The 17,878-nt window shown below is 46.5% G+C and overlaps 2 protein-coding genes across 5 annotated transcripts; both read left to right on the plus strand.

Moving 5' to 3' along the window:
* Positions 1-1,746: 1,746 nt before the first annotated feature.
* On the plus strand, positions 1,747-11,818 carry CENPS (centromere protein S). Of its 4 annotated transcripts, none has more exons than XM_019746692.3 (5): positions 1,747-1,904; positions 4,468-4,591; positions 5,248-5,281; positions 9,681-9,747; positions 11,381-11,818. In XM_019746692.3, exons 1-5 carry the CDS (start codon positions 1,854-1,856, stop codon positions 11,516-11,518), a joined length of 414 nt encoding a protein of 137 aa, XP_019602251.3. In that variant the 5' UTR covers positions 1,747-1,853; the 3' UTR covers positions 11,519-11,818. The 4 variants fall into 4 exon arrangements, with proteins under 4 accessions (XP_019602251.3, XP_074190178.2, XP_074190177.2 ...); XM_074334077.2 differs by lacking the exon at positions 1,747-1,904 and adding an exon at positions 2,111-2,487 and having other exon boundaries at positions 4,468-4,572; XM_074334076.2 differs by lacking the exon at positions 1,747-1,904 and adding an exon at positions 2,112-2,487 and having other exon boundaries at positions 4,468-4,635.
* A 4,434-nt stretch (positions 11,819-16,252) lies between these two features.
* Positions 16,253-17,878, plus strand: CORT (cortistatin). The gene is made up of 3 exons (XM_074337190.2): positions 16,253-16,261; positions 16,399-16,539; positions 17,590-17,878. The coding sequence occupies exons 1-3, from the start codon at positions 16,253-16,255 to the stop codon at positions 17,827-17,829; spliced, it is 390 nt and encodes a 129-aa protein (XP_074193291.1). The 3' UTR covers positions 17,830-17,878.

Raw genomic sequence — 17,878 nt, forward strand, 5'->3', positions numbered from 1 at the left:
GTTAACTGTGCTTGACATGTAGCCTTCCAGCCGGTTTTCTATTCTTTTCAAATATCTCACATCTCTATATAGATACATCTGCTCGTTAAAAACAACAACAATAAAAAAACAAAAACAAAAATAAGATTATTCTATACATACTGGTTTGCAAGTTGTTTTCCTTTACTTAATGTCATGGAGGACATCATTCTATAAACCAGCGCTTCAAATGCGTTAGACCTTAGTGTTTCCCAAAGCCTTTTGTAGGTTGTGGGGACAGAGCCAGGAGAGCAGTTTCCAGGCTCTCGGCCTCATGTGGAAAGGTGCTGGCTCAGGTAGTACACGGCCATCAACTGTGATTGGATGGCCATCAGCTGTGGCTCTTCCACTAGCGATTAGAGACCGACACTCTTGTTTATGGGGTGGCCTTGGTGTTCTTACTCTCTGCTAAATAAACGTACTTTCACTTTAAACTATATCAGCTCACGTTTGAATTCTTTCCTACGTGAAAGAATTTTCTTTTCCTGCAACACACACACCCATGATGCACCTGACATTGGGGTTCTCACTGGAACTCAGTTAAGCGACATGGACACTCATGTCTTTATCTAACAACTAATCACAAAACAGTGCATTCTTTCAAACTTTGGTTTAATAAACGTTTACTTGGTGCCAGTCTAGTGGTGTGCTGGAGCCAGTCCCTAGGTGAGAACTGATTTCTGAATTTTCAGGAGTACTAAAACCAGAGACAAACAGTCATTATTTAAGATTAAGTTACATAGGGGTGGCCGGTTAGCTCAGTCGGTTAGAGTGTGGTGCTAGTGACACCAAGGTTGCTGGTTTGACCCCCGCATGGGCCACTGTGAGCTGCGCCCTCCTTAAGCAAAAAAAACACACAAAAGTTACATAAACTCAGGCTTAAATAAATTATATTAAAAACAAAGATAATAAAAACTCAAAACTCATCATTACTTCTTAACCATGTTACTCCATTTTTCTGTTATGTGTTCTTGACATCGTTTCCATGTATTTTATCTTTCCGGTGGATGCGCAGCATCTCTTCCCAATTCTGAGCTCAGTGAGGCCACACGGGTGGTTTGAAATTGGCGATGAGGGAGTATTTACACCACTGAAGTCGGCAAATACTGTGAATCAGGCTTTGATTTGTTGTTGACTGTCTCCTTACGGAAGTGATGGGGGAAATGTTAATTATTCAGGGTAGACTTGAATGGTGTACTGCTTGGAGCCTTTACACCGTGAATAGCACAACACATTGAGGAAATATCCCTGCAGTACTGGGCATTGGGACATTTTGGAAATAACTGCAGAAAAGTTCGGAAGCGGTACAGGTCCGAGGTTGGGTTTCGTTTGTCACAGGCAATGAGGTGAGCGACTTATTCGCTGAGTGGAGCAGTAATCAAGCGTTTATCCGTGGTCTGATTTTTGTGACAGTACCGTTGGTGACAGAATTACGAAAACTCAGAGGATTTTGCAAGACACACAGAAGTTGGAGCTGCATGGAAGTTACAATAAAGAAACGTGGCGGAACAATGTCGTCCCGCCTATACACACACATTCTTTCCGAGCGCTGGTGTTAACTGTGCCCGGCACCGAGCTGGCTCTGTGGGCCACACGGAGCTTGGCTTGGGGGGCCCGGCCCCCGCACCGAGTAACGCCGGGAGCGGCCTGGGCAGACCGAGCGAGAAGGGCTTTTCCCAGAGCGGCCGCCGGGGGGCGCGCGGAAGGCAGCGCGGAGCTGCGCGCTGTGTCCCTCCGCGCGGCCCGTCGCCGGAAGCCGCGGCGGGAAAATGTGACTGCGCCGACCCGCTGGCCGCCTTTAAGCGCTCGCGCGCCTGCCCGGATTGGCTGCTGCGATGGAGGACGAAGAGGGGGCCGACGAGCAGCGGCAGTTCTCCTATCAACAGGTAGAGGAAAGCCGCGTTCGGCCTGGGCTGGGGGAGGACGGCGGGAGTTTCTCAAGAGAAAAAGCCCCGGGAGCCTCGGCCCGGCTTCGCCCGGAGCAGCCTCCCAGGGGCCGAGGGCGCGCGGGGCCGCGGGCGCGCGGGGCCGCCTCCGACGCCTGGCGCCTGCGCCCGCTCGGCTGCCGCGGGGGCTGCTGGGAGGCGGTTTCCATGGTAACGCGGGTCGGACTGGATGCCGGGGGAGTGTGGCGCGTCCCTGTGTCTGGCGGCCGGGGCTCGCACTCGGGCTTGGCGACAGCCTCAGTTTCCCTACCGAGACGGGGATGTTGTGAGGATGGGGGCTGAGCACTGGAAGGAATCCAGGCAAAGCGCTTAGCACGGTGCCCGGGACGTGGCACGAGCTGTAACATGTTGGCGGCGCAGTCTCCATCCTGCGGACGAGGCGGCGGCCTCCGCGCCCAGACGCAAACCGGTGACTCCAGTTCCGAGGCCCATCCTCCGGCCGTGGTTCGCATCTCGGCCCCGCAACCAGAGGGTTGTGTGGACTCTGCTCACACTCAGTTTTCTTATGTGGAAAAGCAGCGCGGTAATACCCACCTGTCGGGGTAGATGCGGGGTTTCAGGCTCTTTTGATGAACAGCGGGAGTAAGTGTGGCGGAGTCATGAGCGCGTAACGAGGAACAACTGAAGCGACGCCAATGAGCTCAGTAACCGGGCGTTTCCTTCCTACGAAGTATGACGTTCCCCCTCCCTTTATTTTGAGCAGTTCAAGCCTCAGAAAAAGTTACAAGAACCAGTGTGCTCAACCCCCATATGCCCCTCACCTCGATTCGCCAAATGTGAACATTTTGCTGTAGTTGCGCCCTTGCTCCTTTTTAATGAACTTTTTAAGACTTAATTGCAAATACCTTGACATTTCACGTTTACATTTTAATGCCTTAATATGCATCGCCCAACAACAAGGGCATTCTCCGACATACGCTCCAGTGTCACACTCAGGAAGTTTGATACTGATAACTTTCTATTTAATGTTCAGTCCATGTTCACAATTCCTCGATTGTCCCAAATACGTTTCTTCAGTCTTTCTTCCTTCATCCGGGACCCAGTCAAGGATCATGCTTTGCATTCAGTGGTCCTGTCTCTTTGGTCTTCCCTGGAACGAGTCTCCAGCTCTTTTGTCTTTCATGACGGTGGTGGTTTTGAAGAGTCTATTCATGGCAGAGGTGTAATGGGAGATGAACTCTTGGAGATTGGGGGGGCTGTCCTTTTCATTTTTGTATTCTCAGCCCCTAGTATGGAACCTGGCCCTCAATAAACAGTAAATGCTTACTGATTACATGAGTGAGGCTGCAGAGCAGGGCTGAGAAATGTGAACATTCTCTGTGCAGTGGTGAGCGGGCTGAGCATCATTCATCCAGCTGTCCTCGGCACTAGGTGGATAGTGGTGAACAGAACTGACGGGGTCCTGTCCTTGATGAGTTTAGAGTGTAGTGATTTAGCCTCTAAGCGGCTGCGACATTGAAGAAGTCCCCTAGCCCAGTCCAGGAGGCACATGGGGGGAGGAAGGACAGAGAAAACTGCCTGGCACATTCAGAAGGATTCCTGTCCCCACCCCTGCCGCATCCCCACACATACTGAAAAAAGGTGACGTTGGAGGGCCTTTACCCCTCCCAGGGTGATGTCGCCTCCCCCCAAAGGCCTCAGCTTACTTAGTCTTGTGAGATCTGAAACTAAGGAAGGGAGGTGCCCGCTTCTCTGCCTGGCCTCTACTCTGGGGTCCTGGACTTGTGTTCTTGCAGTTTCTCCTCTTGTTGCCTGTGCTGTGAACACTTCCTGCAGCGTTTATGCCGTCTGCATGTCCAGTTTAGCTCCGTCTCCAGTGGAGACGGGAACATATACATGGACTCAGCAAGTTTGTTGACATGAGACAGACCTTGGCTTAGTCTGTTTTGCTTCTTTGCTCCTCTGCATGGGGAAGAGATGTTTTCTAGTATCAAAAAGGGTTGTTGAGGAGCTGTGGGGGTCCTGTGAAGGGGGCGAGCAACCCAGCACTCAAAGGAGGGTCAGACGAGTCCTCACGAGCCTTTCCGGTGTTGTCCTGATGTCACCTGCAGGCCTGGGGCTCGCAGGCACTTGCAGCAGGGGTGTGGGGACCTTTGGTGTTTATTTGATCAACCTGGTCGGTGCAAAATCCCCATCTGGTTTTTCATTGTTTCCCAAACACCTAGCATGTGCCTTTACTCAGTAGGAACTTGGCACATAACCTATTTGTGGACTGAGCACAAAGTCACTTTGCAAGTGCCGTCTGACTTCTCACTGACCTGCCATCGTAATTCCTTATCTTTACTTGACCTAAATCATAACCATTAACTAGGAAGTAATGTTTCCACAAGTCACACTCCAGAGGGCCTCATTAATTTATCAGTGCACTCGAAAAGTCACTGAGCCATTATGGGGAGTGCTGCAGGAATGCGGCAGAGCAGACCCTCCTTGATCTTCATTTTTTAGGGTGTGCAAAGCTCTCATTTGCAACCCCCCTCACGAGGTATGTTGGTTTTTGCTTCAGAGGCTGAAGGCAGCCGTCCACTACACTGTGGGCTGTCTGTGCCAGGAGGTTGCCTCGGACAAGGAGGTTCCGCTCAGCAAACAGACCATCGCAGCGATTGCGGAGGTGACGTTCCGACAGTGCGGTATGGAGCCCCGGCCCTCCTGCATATGTGCAGACGCCCCAAAGGTTGCCTTTGCCTGGGAGAAACGTGGGGGTGGGTGCTGGGCTGCCTCTCCCCACGGACCATTATCACTGGACACTGCCCCGTGACAGTTCTTTTCTCGGCTGTCAGAGTTGGATACTTTATAGAAAGAACTACTTTGTTTCTATTACACTAACACTGGGGCATTAACACCTTTACTTTATTGTGTTTTAAACTGCCTGGAACCTTAGACATTAAATTTTATATTTCATTGCTTTATAACATTTTTATGTCACCAGTAGTTTATTGGACAGCTGAACTTGTGACAGTGGTATTTGCTTGACTTCATAGGAAACGAATGCCCTCGCAAGCCCTAACCTGTAGCAAAATTTAAAGTTAAGGGGTGGTTTCTAGGAACCAAAGGTGTAGCCACAATGACCAGATAGCTTGTAATAAAGGGCCAAGGGTGCCAGAAAGGACAAGGCCATAATGAAGCAAATGGCTAAGGCGCCTGGGGAAGTTCCTCCTCTCACCTTTTCAAGGGTGTGTGGTATTAGTCACTGTACTTACTGTAGAAATTGAGATTTCGCTTTTCCTCCTTCTGAAATAAGATTGCGATGAGGGGTAGCTAAAGCACCTTTCTTTTTCTCTTTCAGAAAATTTTGCCAAAGACCTTGAAATGTTTGCAAGGTGGGTAAAGAGCTTGATTATCTGCTGCTGTGTTTGTTCACATTCCATTGAGACTTTCCATCTGGTGGTGTATTTCAGGAGCACTTTAGCTATTCTTTTTTTTTTTCCTTCTTTTTCTTTTTTGTATTTTGTGGAGGCTCATTCTCTAATCATGATTCCGCAAGAATATAACATCTGCTTTAATCACGTGCATTCAGACTTGATTTGGCATTTTTTGAAGTTTCCCAAGTATTTTTTATTAAGAGAGCCGAAGTTACTAAGTTCCAGGTTTGAAAGGCATGCGTGCTTTTAGGGCCATTTCTGCAGGATGGTGTGATGCAAGGCCTGGGCCCATGCTGAGCTGGTCTGCACTGGGCTCCAGGCGCCGATCGCTGGCAGGTGGCCGGATAATGACAGCACGCACGTGGCCACATCAGGCTTGCATTTGCCGGTTTGTTCCCAGTGAGACAAGCACTCCTTGAAAAGAGGGTGACTTGCTTTCAGTTGGTAAAGCTTTAGCTTTTTCAGGTGATTTATGCTCAGCTCTTCAATTAGTGCCTCAGGTAATTGAAAACAATTGCACCGAATTGCTTTTATGAAACATATGGAATGACTAAGGCCTGAACGGGCTAAAGCTTTCTCATTTGCTACCACTTCTGAGTTGGTGCCAGCCTCTCCCACGTCCCATGCTCTTCACCTTGCGCCTTCCTATTAGCTCTTTGTTTCTCGGGTGAATGTTTTGAATGAATTAAAGCAGTAGGTTCTCAGCGGGCGGGCTCTGAATCGTTCCTATTCCTGTGTATATGAATCCCTAAAAACCGCTTTGCATCTTCCACTTGGTCAAAAGGGGTACGATAATATGATGTGATGCTGAGAGCTCATCTGGTTTATTCCTTGTTAATTATTCCTTGCTTCTAAGACCCTTACATGTCTCCTTCTAATACCCCTACCTGTGTCTCCTGTGAAATACATTTATCACCTTTACTTGCCAGTTATTTATTTATTTTTGGAAAATCCAACTCTTTTTATTACAAAGGGAGACACAAAATGTAAATAAGTAAGCAAACGATTATTTGATTTGAACATAAAGTTTTATCAATATAGAGCAGGTTTTCTCTACCTCAGCACTGTTGACATTTTGAACCAGGTAAGTTTTTGTTGTCGTGGGGCTGTCCTGTGCGTTGTAGGGTCATTGGCATGTCCAGCCTCTGCCCCCCACTAGTAAGTTGTGACTTTTTTTTTTCTTTTTGCCATTTCTGTGTTAGCTGTGGGAAAAGACAATGAACGCTTTAAAATGTTCTGCAAAACTACTAGAAATAAAAATGAAATTAGAAACATTTAGCATTATAATACATTAGCTTTCAGGTACTCTGTTTTTGTTTTTTTTATAATTACATTAAAAGGTTGATTTCCTTTTGCTGGGTACTAGTGGAGAAAGTGGTGTGTGTGTATGTGTGTGTGTCACTTTGACTGTAAGTTCCACGAGGAAGGACATCATCTTTTAAACAAAGGAGCCTGTAAAGGCTGCGTCAGCTGCCGTTCCCTAAGCGAGCCCGTCGGAGTCTCCACTAACTGTAAGATGCCTCATCTGCTGCCATGTCCAAGTGTGGATTCCATCCAGGGCTCCTCCAGCTTCCTCCCAAGAACCCTGAGTGAATGCAAGAGCAGATTTTCTTTGAAGAGTCATCCTTTGTCTTAATTCTACGTTGGTTTTCATAATATTCCAGTATGCTAGCAAATGAAAAGTCCTGTTTTAAACTTTATCACTGAAAGAAATTGATATTCCCAGAAGGTCGCCTGTACTTATCCGGTGGCTTTGAGTTTTCCCTGTCATCCAGTCTCTATTCCTAGAACTATGATTACTATGAGAAGTCTGAAAAATGTGCCGTTTCGGGTCAACTCTATGTTAAATAGTCTTTGTAGGCTGGCTGGGAACATAACTAGTATTTGTAATATTGTTTCCATCAGAAAATACATTCTAAATAATCAAACTTTGGAAAATCATCTCTCAATTTAAGTTATGAATTTCCCTTATTTAGCTTTGAAATCCCTGGTCACCTAATATTGTTAACACTTTGTAAGCGGGCATTTTCCTGCCAAATCGCGTCGTAACGCGGGGCTTTTTTGACATTTTCTCGCCAATATTAGACTTTCCGTAAAATAGTCATGTCTTTCGATCTGATATTTTTCTATGAAACTTTCAGTGTTTTAGTTTAAAAAGAGGTCTCTATTTATTTACTTTGCAAAATTTTTGCCAGTTCCAACTAGAGGCGATATGACGAGTTTACTCGTTTCCCGCAAAAAATTTAATATGTTAAAGATGAAACATTCTGGGGCCGGCCCAGTGGCTCAGGCGGTTAGAGCTCCGTGCTCCTAACTCCGAAGGCTGCCAGTTCGATTCCCACATGGGCCAGTGGGCTCTCAACCACAAGGTTGCCAGTTCAACTCCTCAAGTCCCACAAGGGATGGTGGGCTCCGCCCCCTACAACTAAGATTGAACACGGCACCTTGAGCTGAGCTGCTGCTGAGCTCCCAGATGGCTCAGTTGGTTGGAGCGTGTCCTCTCAACCACAAGGTTGCCGGTTCGACTCCCGCAAGGGATGGTGGGCTGTGCCCCCTGTAACTAGAAAACGACAACTGGACCTGGAGCTGAGCTGCGCCCTCCACAACTAAGACTGAAAGGACAACAACTTGACTTGGAAAAAAGGCCTGGAAGTACACACTGTTCCCCAATAAAGTCCTGTTCTCGTTCCCCAATAAAATCTTAAAAAAAAAAAAAAAGGATGAAACATTCTGAAGAAGATACATATTCTTTTTTATTAAAGTTTATTGGGGGTGACAATGGTTAGTAAAGTTACATAGGTTTCAGGTGTACAATTCTGTGATACATCATCTGTATATCACATTGTGTGTTCGCCACCCAGAGTCAGTTCTCTTTCCATCACCATATATTGGAGAAGATACTTATTCTTAGTAAGTAAATTCTAGGAACATTTTGGGAATAATCTTTAAAACTTGTGTCGCTAAAAGAGTCACGTGAAAAATTGCTGTTATTTTCCTTAGAGTGATTTCCCGGAGTGAGAGGTTTGATTTAGGCGAGTCTCTGATGCATATAGAATATACCCACCCCTCCTTTTAGGAAACTTAACATTAAATATGGGGCAGAGACACCAGATGACAAGCCGAGTGGTGGAGACGATTGACTATTGTTTCCTAAACACTTCTTTTTGAACCTTACTCTGTAAATAGTTCAGTGCTGCTGCTTCTTTCTGCTCCTTTTACTGCCTGACGGTGGGTGGAGCCGGGGCCACACTGTCCCCTTGGCACTTAGCATCCTCCACCCAGGACACGAGTGGACTGGCTTCATACTTTGTGGCTGCTATTGTATCACCTTCTGTCTAACCTTTTCCCCCCTCTCTATCCTGGTCCTTGCAGGTGGCTCATTAGACGTTATCTCCTGAAATGGATATTATCTCAGGACAGGCAGACAGGCAGATACTGTCAATCATGATCCAATGACAGGTGCTATTTGCACATTTAGCAGGATGTGAAGGATTAATTTGGCCAAATTGTAGAGTATAATTTCTGTGTGGCTTTAACTCAACAGCCATTCAGCAGGGACCTACTATGTGCTGGCTGCTTCCCTAGTAATTAAAGGTACAAAGGATGCCTATTTTTACTTATTTTTTGGAGGAAGTTAGCAATGGCAAGAAAAGGTGTAATTAGAGTGACAAATTATTGAATAGAGCTTATTATCTCAAATTATCTTTTTCAGTAAAGATAAGAGGACGAGTAGGAATTTGAGTCCAAATTATGAACAAGAAACAGACACCGGTTTAAAGGACGTTTGTTCAAACGAGGCTGTTGTTGGGGAATGCTTCACCTCCTTGTTGGGCAGTGGGTCTGAGGAGACACCCGCAGAAGCTTTTCCTGTAACAGCCCTTGCTGAAGAGTCTAAGTGAGGCCATGCCTTGTGGAAATTCTCTTTGTTCTGTTTATTGTCTCTTATAAGCAGAGGTGGTCTTTGTATTGTGAGGCTCTGTGCCATTTTCTCTCTTCACTAAAGGGGTACAGTGACCTTGCTTTTTCCATGGGGTTCGCTGTGACCAGTGGCCAAACAAGTCCCTTCGGAAGGTTTAATGCCTCAGACTCGTCTCGGTGCTTGTAGTCTTCAGGCAGCCTTGGCCCTTGGTGGAGGTGGACAGATGGTCTTCTGCTTTCTCTGTCTCTTAATTTAATTGGTATCTTGGCTAGTCACTCCATTCATTTTTGTGTCACTCTTGCTTAATGACCTTAATCTGAAAAGATGGGCTACTTAGAGATCCTTGCTAGCCTGAAGTCTGACCGTGAACTTTTGCGTTTCATCAAAACTTTAAATAATACCAAACATTTTGGTGAATTGTCTCTGCCCTTTCTACAGACACGCGAAAAGAAGCACAATTAACACGGAAGATGTGAAGCTCTTAGCCAGGAGGAGTAATTCACTGGTGAGAGATGAATTTCTTTCTGCACTCCCCTTTCCCATCAGAATACATTATTCCCAATTAATCACTTGCAGCCATGAAGTGATTCCCCAGGGCACCTTGCATTAAAAACGAGAGATGGTTCAACCATTCAGACCTGCCCATAATTTATAGTCTTTCTTTCATTATGATAGATCTTGCCAAGCCAATTTGAAATTTTCTAATCAGCACTCTCTGGATTTCATAGTTTGCCTTTTTTGTAATATCTCAAAACTTTGGTCCCATGTTTCATTTACAGCATGGTGTCAGGTCACAAGCCAGAGTATATGGGGATAGTTTCACTGCGATGCCCACAATTTTCCTGAGGGGCCAGCTATGGAAGGAGTATCTATAGCTGACATGGGCAGGAAATCTATCTTTTCAAAGAAGTCTAGAAGTCATCTTGACCAGGCCCTCATTTTACAGGTGTGATCGTCCCGGGCTGGGGGCCGTGGCCAATGGCAGACCCGGGACGCCTGTGAGGTTTCCTGATTTAGTCTGGTCCTAGCACTTAGAACACTTGATTATGTTTCTCCTGCAAAGGGAGCGCCACTAGGGCAGGTATTTTTGTCTCTTTTCTGCTCCATCTGCTGTGCTGAGAATAGAGCCTGACACACAGTAGGTGCTTAATAAGTAGTTGCTGAATGAACGAATTTGTATAGCAATTGGCAATTTACCGGGGGCGTTTATAGATATTTTACATATATTTTCTAAACCTCACAACCACCCTATGAGGGCTTACTAGCCCATTTTATAGGCGAGGCAACCGGAGTTAGTAACTTTCCAGTTAAATACGAAGCTCTCTGGTTGACAGCCGTACCTTAACCTAACCCTGAATCTAGTGCTGTTTCTACCAGGCTCTTCTAACGTCGTTTCTCCAAAGTTTAAGTCAAGGTCAAGGATAATATGATTCCTAAGTGAAATAGCTAACGTGCCTGATGGTGCTATATATCCATGGAAAAGACACTTCTCTCTTCATAAATCCTGTGTCATAACTGTTTCTTGGTCAGCTGCACTGAGCGGTTTCTATCTCTTGCAAAGGGATGCTCAGTGCGAGTGCTCTAGAATATTAATTGCGAAGTTATCTGCTTGTTCCGTATTTGTTTACTTCAGAATATTGTTTTTATTTTGGACTCTTCTTAATTTTTTTTCATTTGATAGAAGCTTATTACTGAAGACTTGCAGCAACATTTGAGCCTGTGACTAAATTTTCCGAGGGCAGGGGCCTTATTTACCTTGGATCCCTAGTGTCTGGTACAGACCAGTTGCGCAACAATTCTAGTTGGATAGGGGGGGTGTGGACTATATTTGTGCTTCGTATGTGTGATTGGCATGCTCCTTCTGCAAGCTCCACGTTTTAATCCATTGATTACTCAGGAAACTCCTACCTGTTTAGTTGGACATGTTAACAGCAGTTGAGTTGACTTTTATAGTTGATTCCTTCTATCAGAAAAAATTTGAAGTTCTGTTTAACTCTAAGGAATGTAACCCAGTCTTTTCCACCCAAAGGAGTGATTGGAAAGGGGTGTAGATTTTTTTGTTTGTTTTTTGTGTTTTGCCCCTAGGCTTGTAAAATGGCTTTACAACCGGATAAAAATACAATTTTATTTTTTTGTAGCTAAGATACATCACAGAGAAAAATGAAGAGATCGCCCAATTTAACCTAGAACGAAAAGCAAAGAAGAAAAAGAAGTTAGAGGATGAAAACGATTCAGTGCAGCCGGCAGAGGCTGAAGTAATGGAAAGTGAGAATTAACCTCTGTCACCGTTTGGAAAAAGCAGCCTTTAGCAGGTAGAACCACCAAAAATATATATTGCCACAAAGGGAATTTTGAGGGGATAAGTGGAGATTAAAAAAAACCCAAAAAACGCAGGAGGCTTTTTGTGCTGCATTCTCCAAGTCATGGACCGCAAAAGCTAGTTCGAAAGAGAACGGGAAACTCTTAAGCCACATACTCCCATGTCTTACTGAAGCACGTAAAAAAGGATTGTGTGTGAATGGTGTATATTGGAAATGATATCTGTTGCAATTAATAAAACTGTGTTGGCAGTTAAATATGGTTGATTTTTTTCCCAAGCAAAAATCATAGTATTTCTTTATTCTTTTATATAATTTTTCAGGACGACAATTCCTGAAAGATAAATAATGCTATGTTCATTTAGTTCTTTTTTTTTTTTTTTCTTTTCTTTTTTTCCCATTTAGTTCTTTTGACTGTCAGTGTTTTAAACCCATGTCACTTGTGATCACAAGGTAAAAAGGTGGATGTTGGGAAGTGGTCCTTTTCACTTTTTAAAAGGTGGTTTTCTCCAAAAACAGTTTACGTGTCTTGTAAAAAGGACAATTTGTAATTCAACTGTGGTTCTCCTGGGAGGAAGTTTTGCTTGAGAGGAAAACCTGGCCTCATACTCCAGACACTTTAGCGTGTTTGTCCTCTGCTTTAGTTTGTGAGAGATGATGCTTCCGAGAGCCCGGTTCTGCCGTCTTCTCTTTGGGGTTTCTTAGAGGCCCAGGGCATGCCCCTTCCCTGTTGGGGCAATAGGGGTAACGAAACAGCCTGGCATTTACAGAGCCTGCGTGCTCCGTATGTGCCCCACCGGATTTCCCCCACCTGTTCAGGGTGTATCTGATTATCCCCCATTTTACTGATGAGCAAGCTGGAGCTTGAAGAGCTTAACCAGCTGCTCAGGATCTACTGACCACTAGAGACCTGGATACATTTGGGGCGCTGACTTGCGAGGGGGCGAGAGAAAAGGGCGTGCATTTTGGAGGGAAGGTATACCCCTCCATGCCCAAATATGATCAGCAGAAGACACCCCAAAGTCTGACTCTCAAAAGGAGGTGCTAGGCTGTGGTCATGGTGAAGCATCCACCTCTGCACTTCATCTCAGATAATAATTGGGACATTTGTGTGTCATATCGGTGGAGGAAAAGGCTTCCATCCTTACAGTACATTCCAAAGATCTGTATGTTGGCAATTTTGTTTTCAGATAAGCTTTCTTGATCTTAGACACTAGATATTATGGGAGAATTTAGAGACTAGATACTGTGGACTTCCCAAAAGTTGGTACGAAAGTAATTGCGGTTTTTGCCTTTATTTTTAACCTTTTAAACCACAATTACTATTGCACCAACCTAATAGATTGCATCTTGGTTTTGCCACTCCAGTAACTATGACTTTCTGAAACTGTTCTCATCAGTGAAGTAGGGTTAAAAAACCTCACAGCGAGGTTTCATGTGACAGTAAGAGGACAGGGGTCTATAATGCATCTTACTTTTATAGATTTCTGTAGCTCCAGAAACTCAGTACACAAATGACTCGAAACGGTGAAGCTGTGTGCGCCATGGGTGTCCTGTCTCTGAGGAGGGTTGTAGAGGGCACCTCCCGGTTGGCATGGGCATTTTGACATGAAGTTTTCTAGTCCAGTGAGAACATTGGCTTGATGTTCATGTGCTCTTGGATTATTTGGCATAGCTATGTGTGTCCTGTTTGTATTTAGACGAGTGGTCCTCCATTTTTCACAGATTGTAACATGGGTGGTCAGACTTTATAAGGAACAGCTGATCCGACTCCCCGTATTCTCATGAGCTGCCTCTTCCCCACTGCCTCTTCCAGTTAGGGTTTAGTTTACTCTGGAATGTCCAAGGTGATGCCACTCAACCTGTACAATTCCATCTTTGAGTGACAGTTGGCAGAAAGGAGTCCTAGACGGCTCTTTTTCATGGGCTTGCTTCCTCAGAGTCCTGGGAACTCACCTGAACTTGAACTAGACCTATTAACCACATAACCACACGATTAACCATGTAAAGAAGCAGATGTCTTTGGAATAAAGGTGGCCTGTGAACACAGTTGGGGGCAATTTACCTTTATAGTATATGTTGTCTCCTTGGTATACCAATTCCTCAAAAAGCTTGAAAGAAAAGATCCTGTGTTATTTTTTTATTGCTGAAATCACGTGGGAAGTTCCGGAGCATCCGTTCTGCACACAGCAGCGGCCGGAACGCACCGGGCAGGGTTTACACTGGCTCGTGCACAGCAGATCCCTGAAAACCTCCACTTCCAAGAGAGGTCGATCGGGACATGCTCGTTCTCTTGACTGAATTAGGGAATCGACAAGGGGCCTTAGAGGTCGTTTCGTCCATCGCCCCGCCAAGTTGGAACCCTTTACCCTGTGTCCTTGATGTGTGGTTCCCAGGCTCTGCTGAACTCCAGGGTCAGAAGGCCCTCTCTGCTGTTGGACGTGATTATTACAGGTTTCTAATGTATGTAGACGGGAGTCTCCCACCTCCTACCTTCTGTTGGGCCCTCGTTCTGCCCTTTAGAACACGCAATCTTTTCTTCCAAATCACTCAGTACTGAGTGCCTTTTAATCAAAATTCCCATTGGACCTCTTTTCAGAAGCACACATTCCTGTTCCACATTAGACTATGAGCTCCCCGAGGGCAGACTTTGGGGTGGTGAACAGTGACCACTGGGGGCCTTGCATAGGGCCTGGCACCGGTCGGTACTTGTGCCAGGAGTCTCAGATGTGCTGCTGGGAGCCCGTCCTGGGTTCCCTGGCTCTCACCGGGGATGTCCAGCATTCGTAGTGAGGAGCTGTTAATACTAGGGGAGGGCAGGTCAGAATTGAGGACACCTTAACAACCGTTCCTAACATGAGTGCCTGGTGTGCGTTCCGCGTGTGTTAGGAGCTTTATAGGACCTTATTTGGTCCTCACAACAATCTGTGACGTAGGCGGCAGGTACTGTCATTATCCACAGAAAGGTCGATGAAATGGCAAAACCAGGATTTTTCTGCCTAGAGCCCTCACCTTTGAGTACTAAGATATGTCGCCACCTCCTTGAAAACAGACAGGAATAACCTAAAACCCACCTGCAGCCTAGAAACCTCCTTGGCACACTCACCGCACTGGAAGTACTTTGCTTTCTTGTGCGGAGCCCGCGTCCCGCTCTTAGCTGGGCTGCAGCCACACTGTCGGGTGGGTGGCGTGGCTCCATGTACATGCCAGGCGCTGAGAACGTTTAATGAGGCCATTGAATAAAGTCTGCAAAGTATATGAAGGATGCAAGAGGCTGGCTGAGCTGCCATAACTCTCATCTGCAAGTATGTTTCAAAATGTGTAGTACCATTTGTGGGAATCATCTTAGGGAAAACATTGTTTGGGTACAGAAAAAGGGGCTAAGAGCATGTAGTGTGTGAACTGGGGGTCCCCAGGCCCTGGTGTTTTGCCTAGAATCTGAAACAACAACCCTGTGATGAAGTTCAAGGCTGAGATTTCCCTTGTGAAGGGGTGTGAACCAGGACGGACGCCGAAAGCACTAGTGTTCACTTCTGGAAAGAGCTGTCAGCTCTCTGGTTGCTTTACTTCCATTTAGAGCCTGGTCATCTTTAGTAGGTTTGTGCTGGTGGCTTCAGATCCTGCTCGATGGCTCAGTTGGGGGAAGAGGGTCTGCACATGGGTGTGTGATCCTGAAAGTGGGACCTGGGAGGAAAAGCCAGGAGGCGGCACAGAGGCCCTCGCAGTCTGCACGTCCTGCAGTGCCCGTCGTCAGGAGGCGCTGGTCAAGCACAGGTCATTGAGGAAGAACATTTTCACACCTGACACACGCAACCATATGTACCCTTACTCCCTGTGTGCACTCTACTTTCTGTTTCCTTCTAAACAAGTCCTAGCGTATGACCCACTGGTGAGTGGTCGGTGGCAGTTTGAAAAACACTGGCCTTGAGCCCCACTATTCCTGTGTCAGTGTCACCCGGGCGCCCGTTAGAATTGCGGGACCTTGGCTCCTCCTCGTACCACATGAGAATCTGTATTGTAATCTTAATTTCAGTAAAGCGAGTTGGGTTCGCAACAGTTTGAGAGGGCCTGGGCGGGAGGACCGTGTCTGGCCTGTACCGTGTTTCCCTGAAAATAAGACGTCGCTGGACCATCAGCTCTAATGCGTCTTTTGGAGCAAAAATTAATATAAGACCCGGTCTTATTTTACTGTAAGACCGGGTCTTATCTAATCTAATCCAGTCTAATCTAATCGAATCTGAACCTGGGTTTTATATTAATTTTTGTTCCAAAAGACGCATTAGAGCTGATGGTCCAGCTGGGTCTTATTTTCGGGGAAACATGGTAGTACTGGGGGACATCACTCAGGTCGTCCTTGCCTGCAATGTGGTGAAACCAGGGGAAGCTCTGAGCGGCCCCTGAGCCCGCACTGCCTCATTTCTTCTGCCCGTAGCAGATTCAGTCATACTTCTCTCTCTGTGGGCAAAATTGCAGATTGTAAGCTCGTTATCCGAGGCTAAATTTATACTGTGTTCAATCACTCGGGTTTGTTCTCACGGCTTCCTGCTCGCTCTGGGAATCGTGATGACGAAATCAGAGTTCTTCAGAAGCAGGGCACATACTCTGCACAGCAGAGCAGATCCACAAGAACACGGGCCGACCTGCACTTCCGTGAAGAGGCTGAGCCCATCCAAACGCGCTGTGCGGGCACCCATGGCGCCGGTGTGTGCGTCACTGCGCGAGGGGAGAGGCGGTGCAGGCTCTAGAAGGGACGTGTACAAAACAGCAGCTGCAAGTGAAGCTAAAAATACCCCCAGACCCCCAACAAGAGACCCAAGTCCACAAAACACTGTTTTCAGGGCTGCCAAGACAGGTGGGCGGCCGTAGGGCCGGAGGCAGTGCCGGGCTGCCTGCAGCTGCTGTTACTCGCAGGAGCCACCGCGGCCCTACACCTGGAGGGCGGCCACGCTGGCCACGCCAGCCATGCCAGCGCCAGAGGGGTGAGTAGTCCCTGGCTGGGCCGCATGCCAGCCCATTTCTGGCTGTCTCCCTGCTTGGCCTAGTTGGCCATGGCCGTGGACTCCCCAGCACCTCCACAGCCGAGCGTGTGGGGGGACAGGCTGCAGGGCTGAGCTCCACAGTGTCCCCTGGCTGCTCTGTGGCATCGTGTCCATGCAGACCACTGACTCATTCACCTTCAGTTGTCCCAACCCAGGAAGTTCGTTAGCTCTGAAACTCGAGGGGAGCGTCTTCACGCTAGCGATCTCCTGCTGGTCTTTGAAACGTGATGTGGTTGTGCCAGTCTGTTGCGGTGCCATCAGGGGCTGCCCCTGCGGCGTGACTCACACCTTCTAGAATCTTAATTTATGTACACAGCACATGTTCTCACTAGCTCAGATTAATTGACGTCATTAGATTTTTTCATTGTGAGTTTGTAACTTCATGATGTGATTTATTTTTCTCTTTTTCCCCATTTTGAAAAAGTTCCAAGAAGAGTACATAAAGTTGATCATTAAAAATGGATTTTTCTCTGAAATGACCAGATGCGTTTCATACAAGTCATTTATCATCAATTACTCCTAGAAGCTTTCTAAGGAGTTTGAAAGACCAGAATATAACGTCTCAATCTGATCTGTCTTAAAGAGCAATTTGTGGACAGGCAGGAGTAAGACCAGAGATGGGGAGCCCACGCTAAAGTAGGCTGATTCACCTCGGGGGCCTCTTAGTTGCCAGTCACTTATCTGGGTAAATGACAGATCTCCTGACTCTTCGAATTAAGGACCTCAGCAAACATTAGGGGCAAAACGAGCAGCTTTTTTTTTCTTTTCCGTGATTGAAAACTCAACTTTTCCCTTTCTCTAGTTAGAACAATTCCATTAAGGTTGTTCTCTTCACTTTCTCATCCTCTGAGTGGAAATGTGATTTATTGTGCTGGAGCATCTTTTTTTTTTTTTTTTTTTTTTTTTAAGGAAGGAATTATGTATCTTTTAATGCTGGCTGAGCCAGATGGTTGATTTTTCTTTCCTTTGTTCTCTGCTTCTTTCATAAAGCATATGCAGGAAGTGGCAGAAATAAAGAAAAACGGCCTGCTGACTTTCCTTGCGTGGTGGCAGGAGTGGACCTCCCAGGCCAGTGCAGACCCCTTCCAAGGCGGGGAACCCCGGGAGGTACGCACAGGCCAGGAAGGCCTGACCCCGCAGCGGCCCCATGACCCCTGCAAGAATTTCTTCTGGAAGCCCTTCTCCTGCAAGTACAACTCTACCCGTGATGACTTGAGCAAGGAAGTGTAGTGATGGAGCTGAATAAAATGTATTCAGCAGATGTGACCTTTCTTCTTCA

Source organism: Rhinolophus sinicus, chromosome 14 (genome assembly GCF_057876585.1).
Source record: "Rhinolophus sinicus isolate RSI-liver-muscle chromosome 14, RSI-T2T, whole genome shotgun sequence".
Lineage (NCBI taxonomy): Eukaryota > Metazoa > Chordata > Mammalia > Chiroptera > Rhinolophidae > Rhinolophus > Rhinolophus sinicus.

Bases quoted from the DNA above. Each gene is read 5' to 3' on its own strand.
- CENPS (XM_074334076.2), top strand. From the start codon at position 2,310: ATGTTGGCGGCGCAGTCTCCATCCTGCGGACGAGGCGGCGGCCTCCGC. The intron at 2,488-4,467 runs GTAATACCCACC...TTTTTGCTTCAG, and splicing joins TTATGTGGAAAAGCAGCGCG to AGGCTGAAGGCAGCCGTCCA. The intron at 4,636-5,247 runs GTTGCCTTTGCC...TTTCTCTTTCAG, and splicing joins TATGTGCAGACGCCCCAAAG to AAAATTTTGCCAAAGACCTT.
- CORT (XM_074337190.2), top strand. The intron at 16,540-17,589 runs GTGAGTAGTCCC...TCTTTCATAAAG, and splicing joins GCCATGCCAGCGCCAGAGGG to CATATGCAGGAAGTGGCAGA.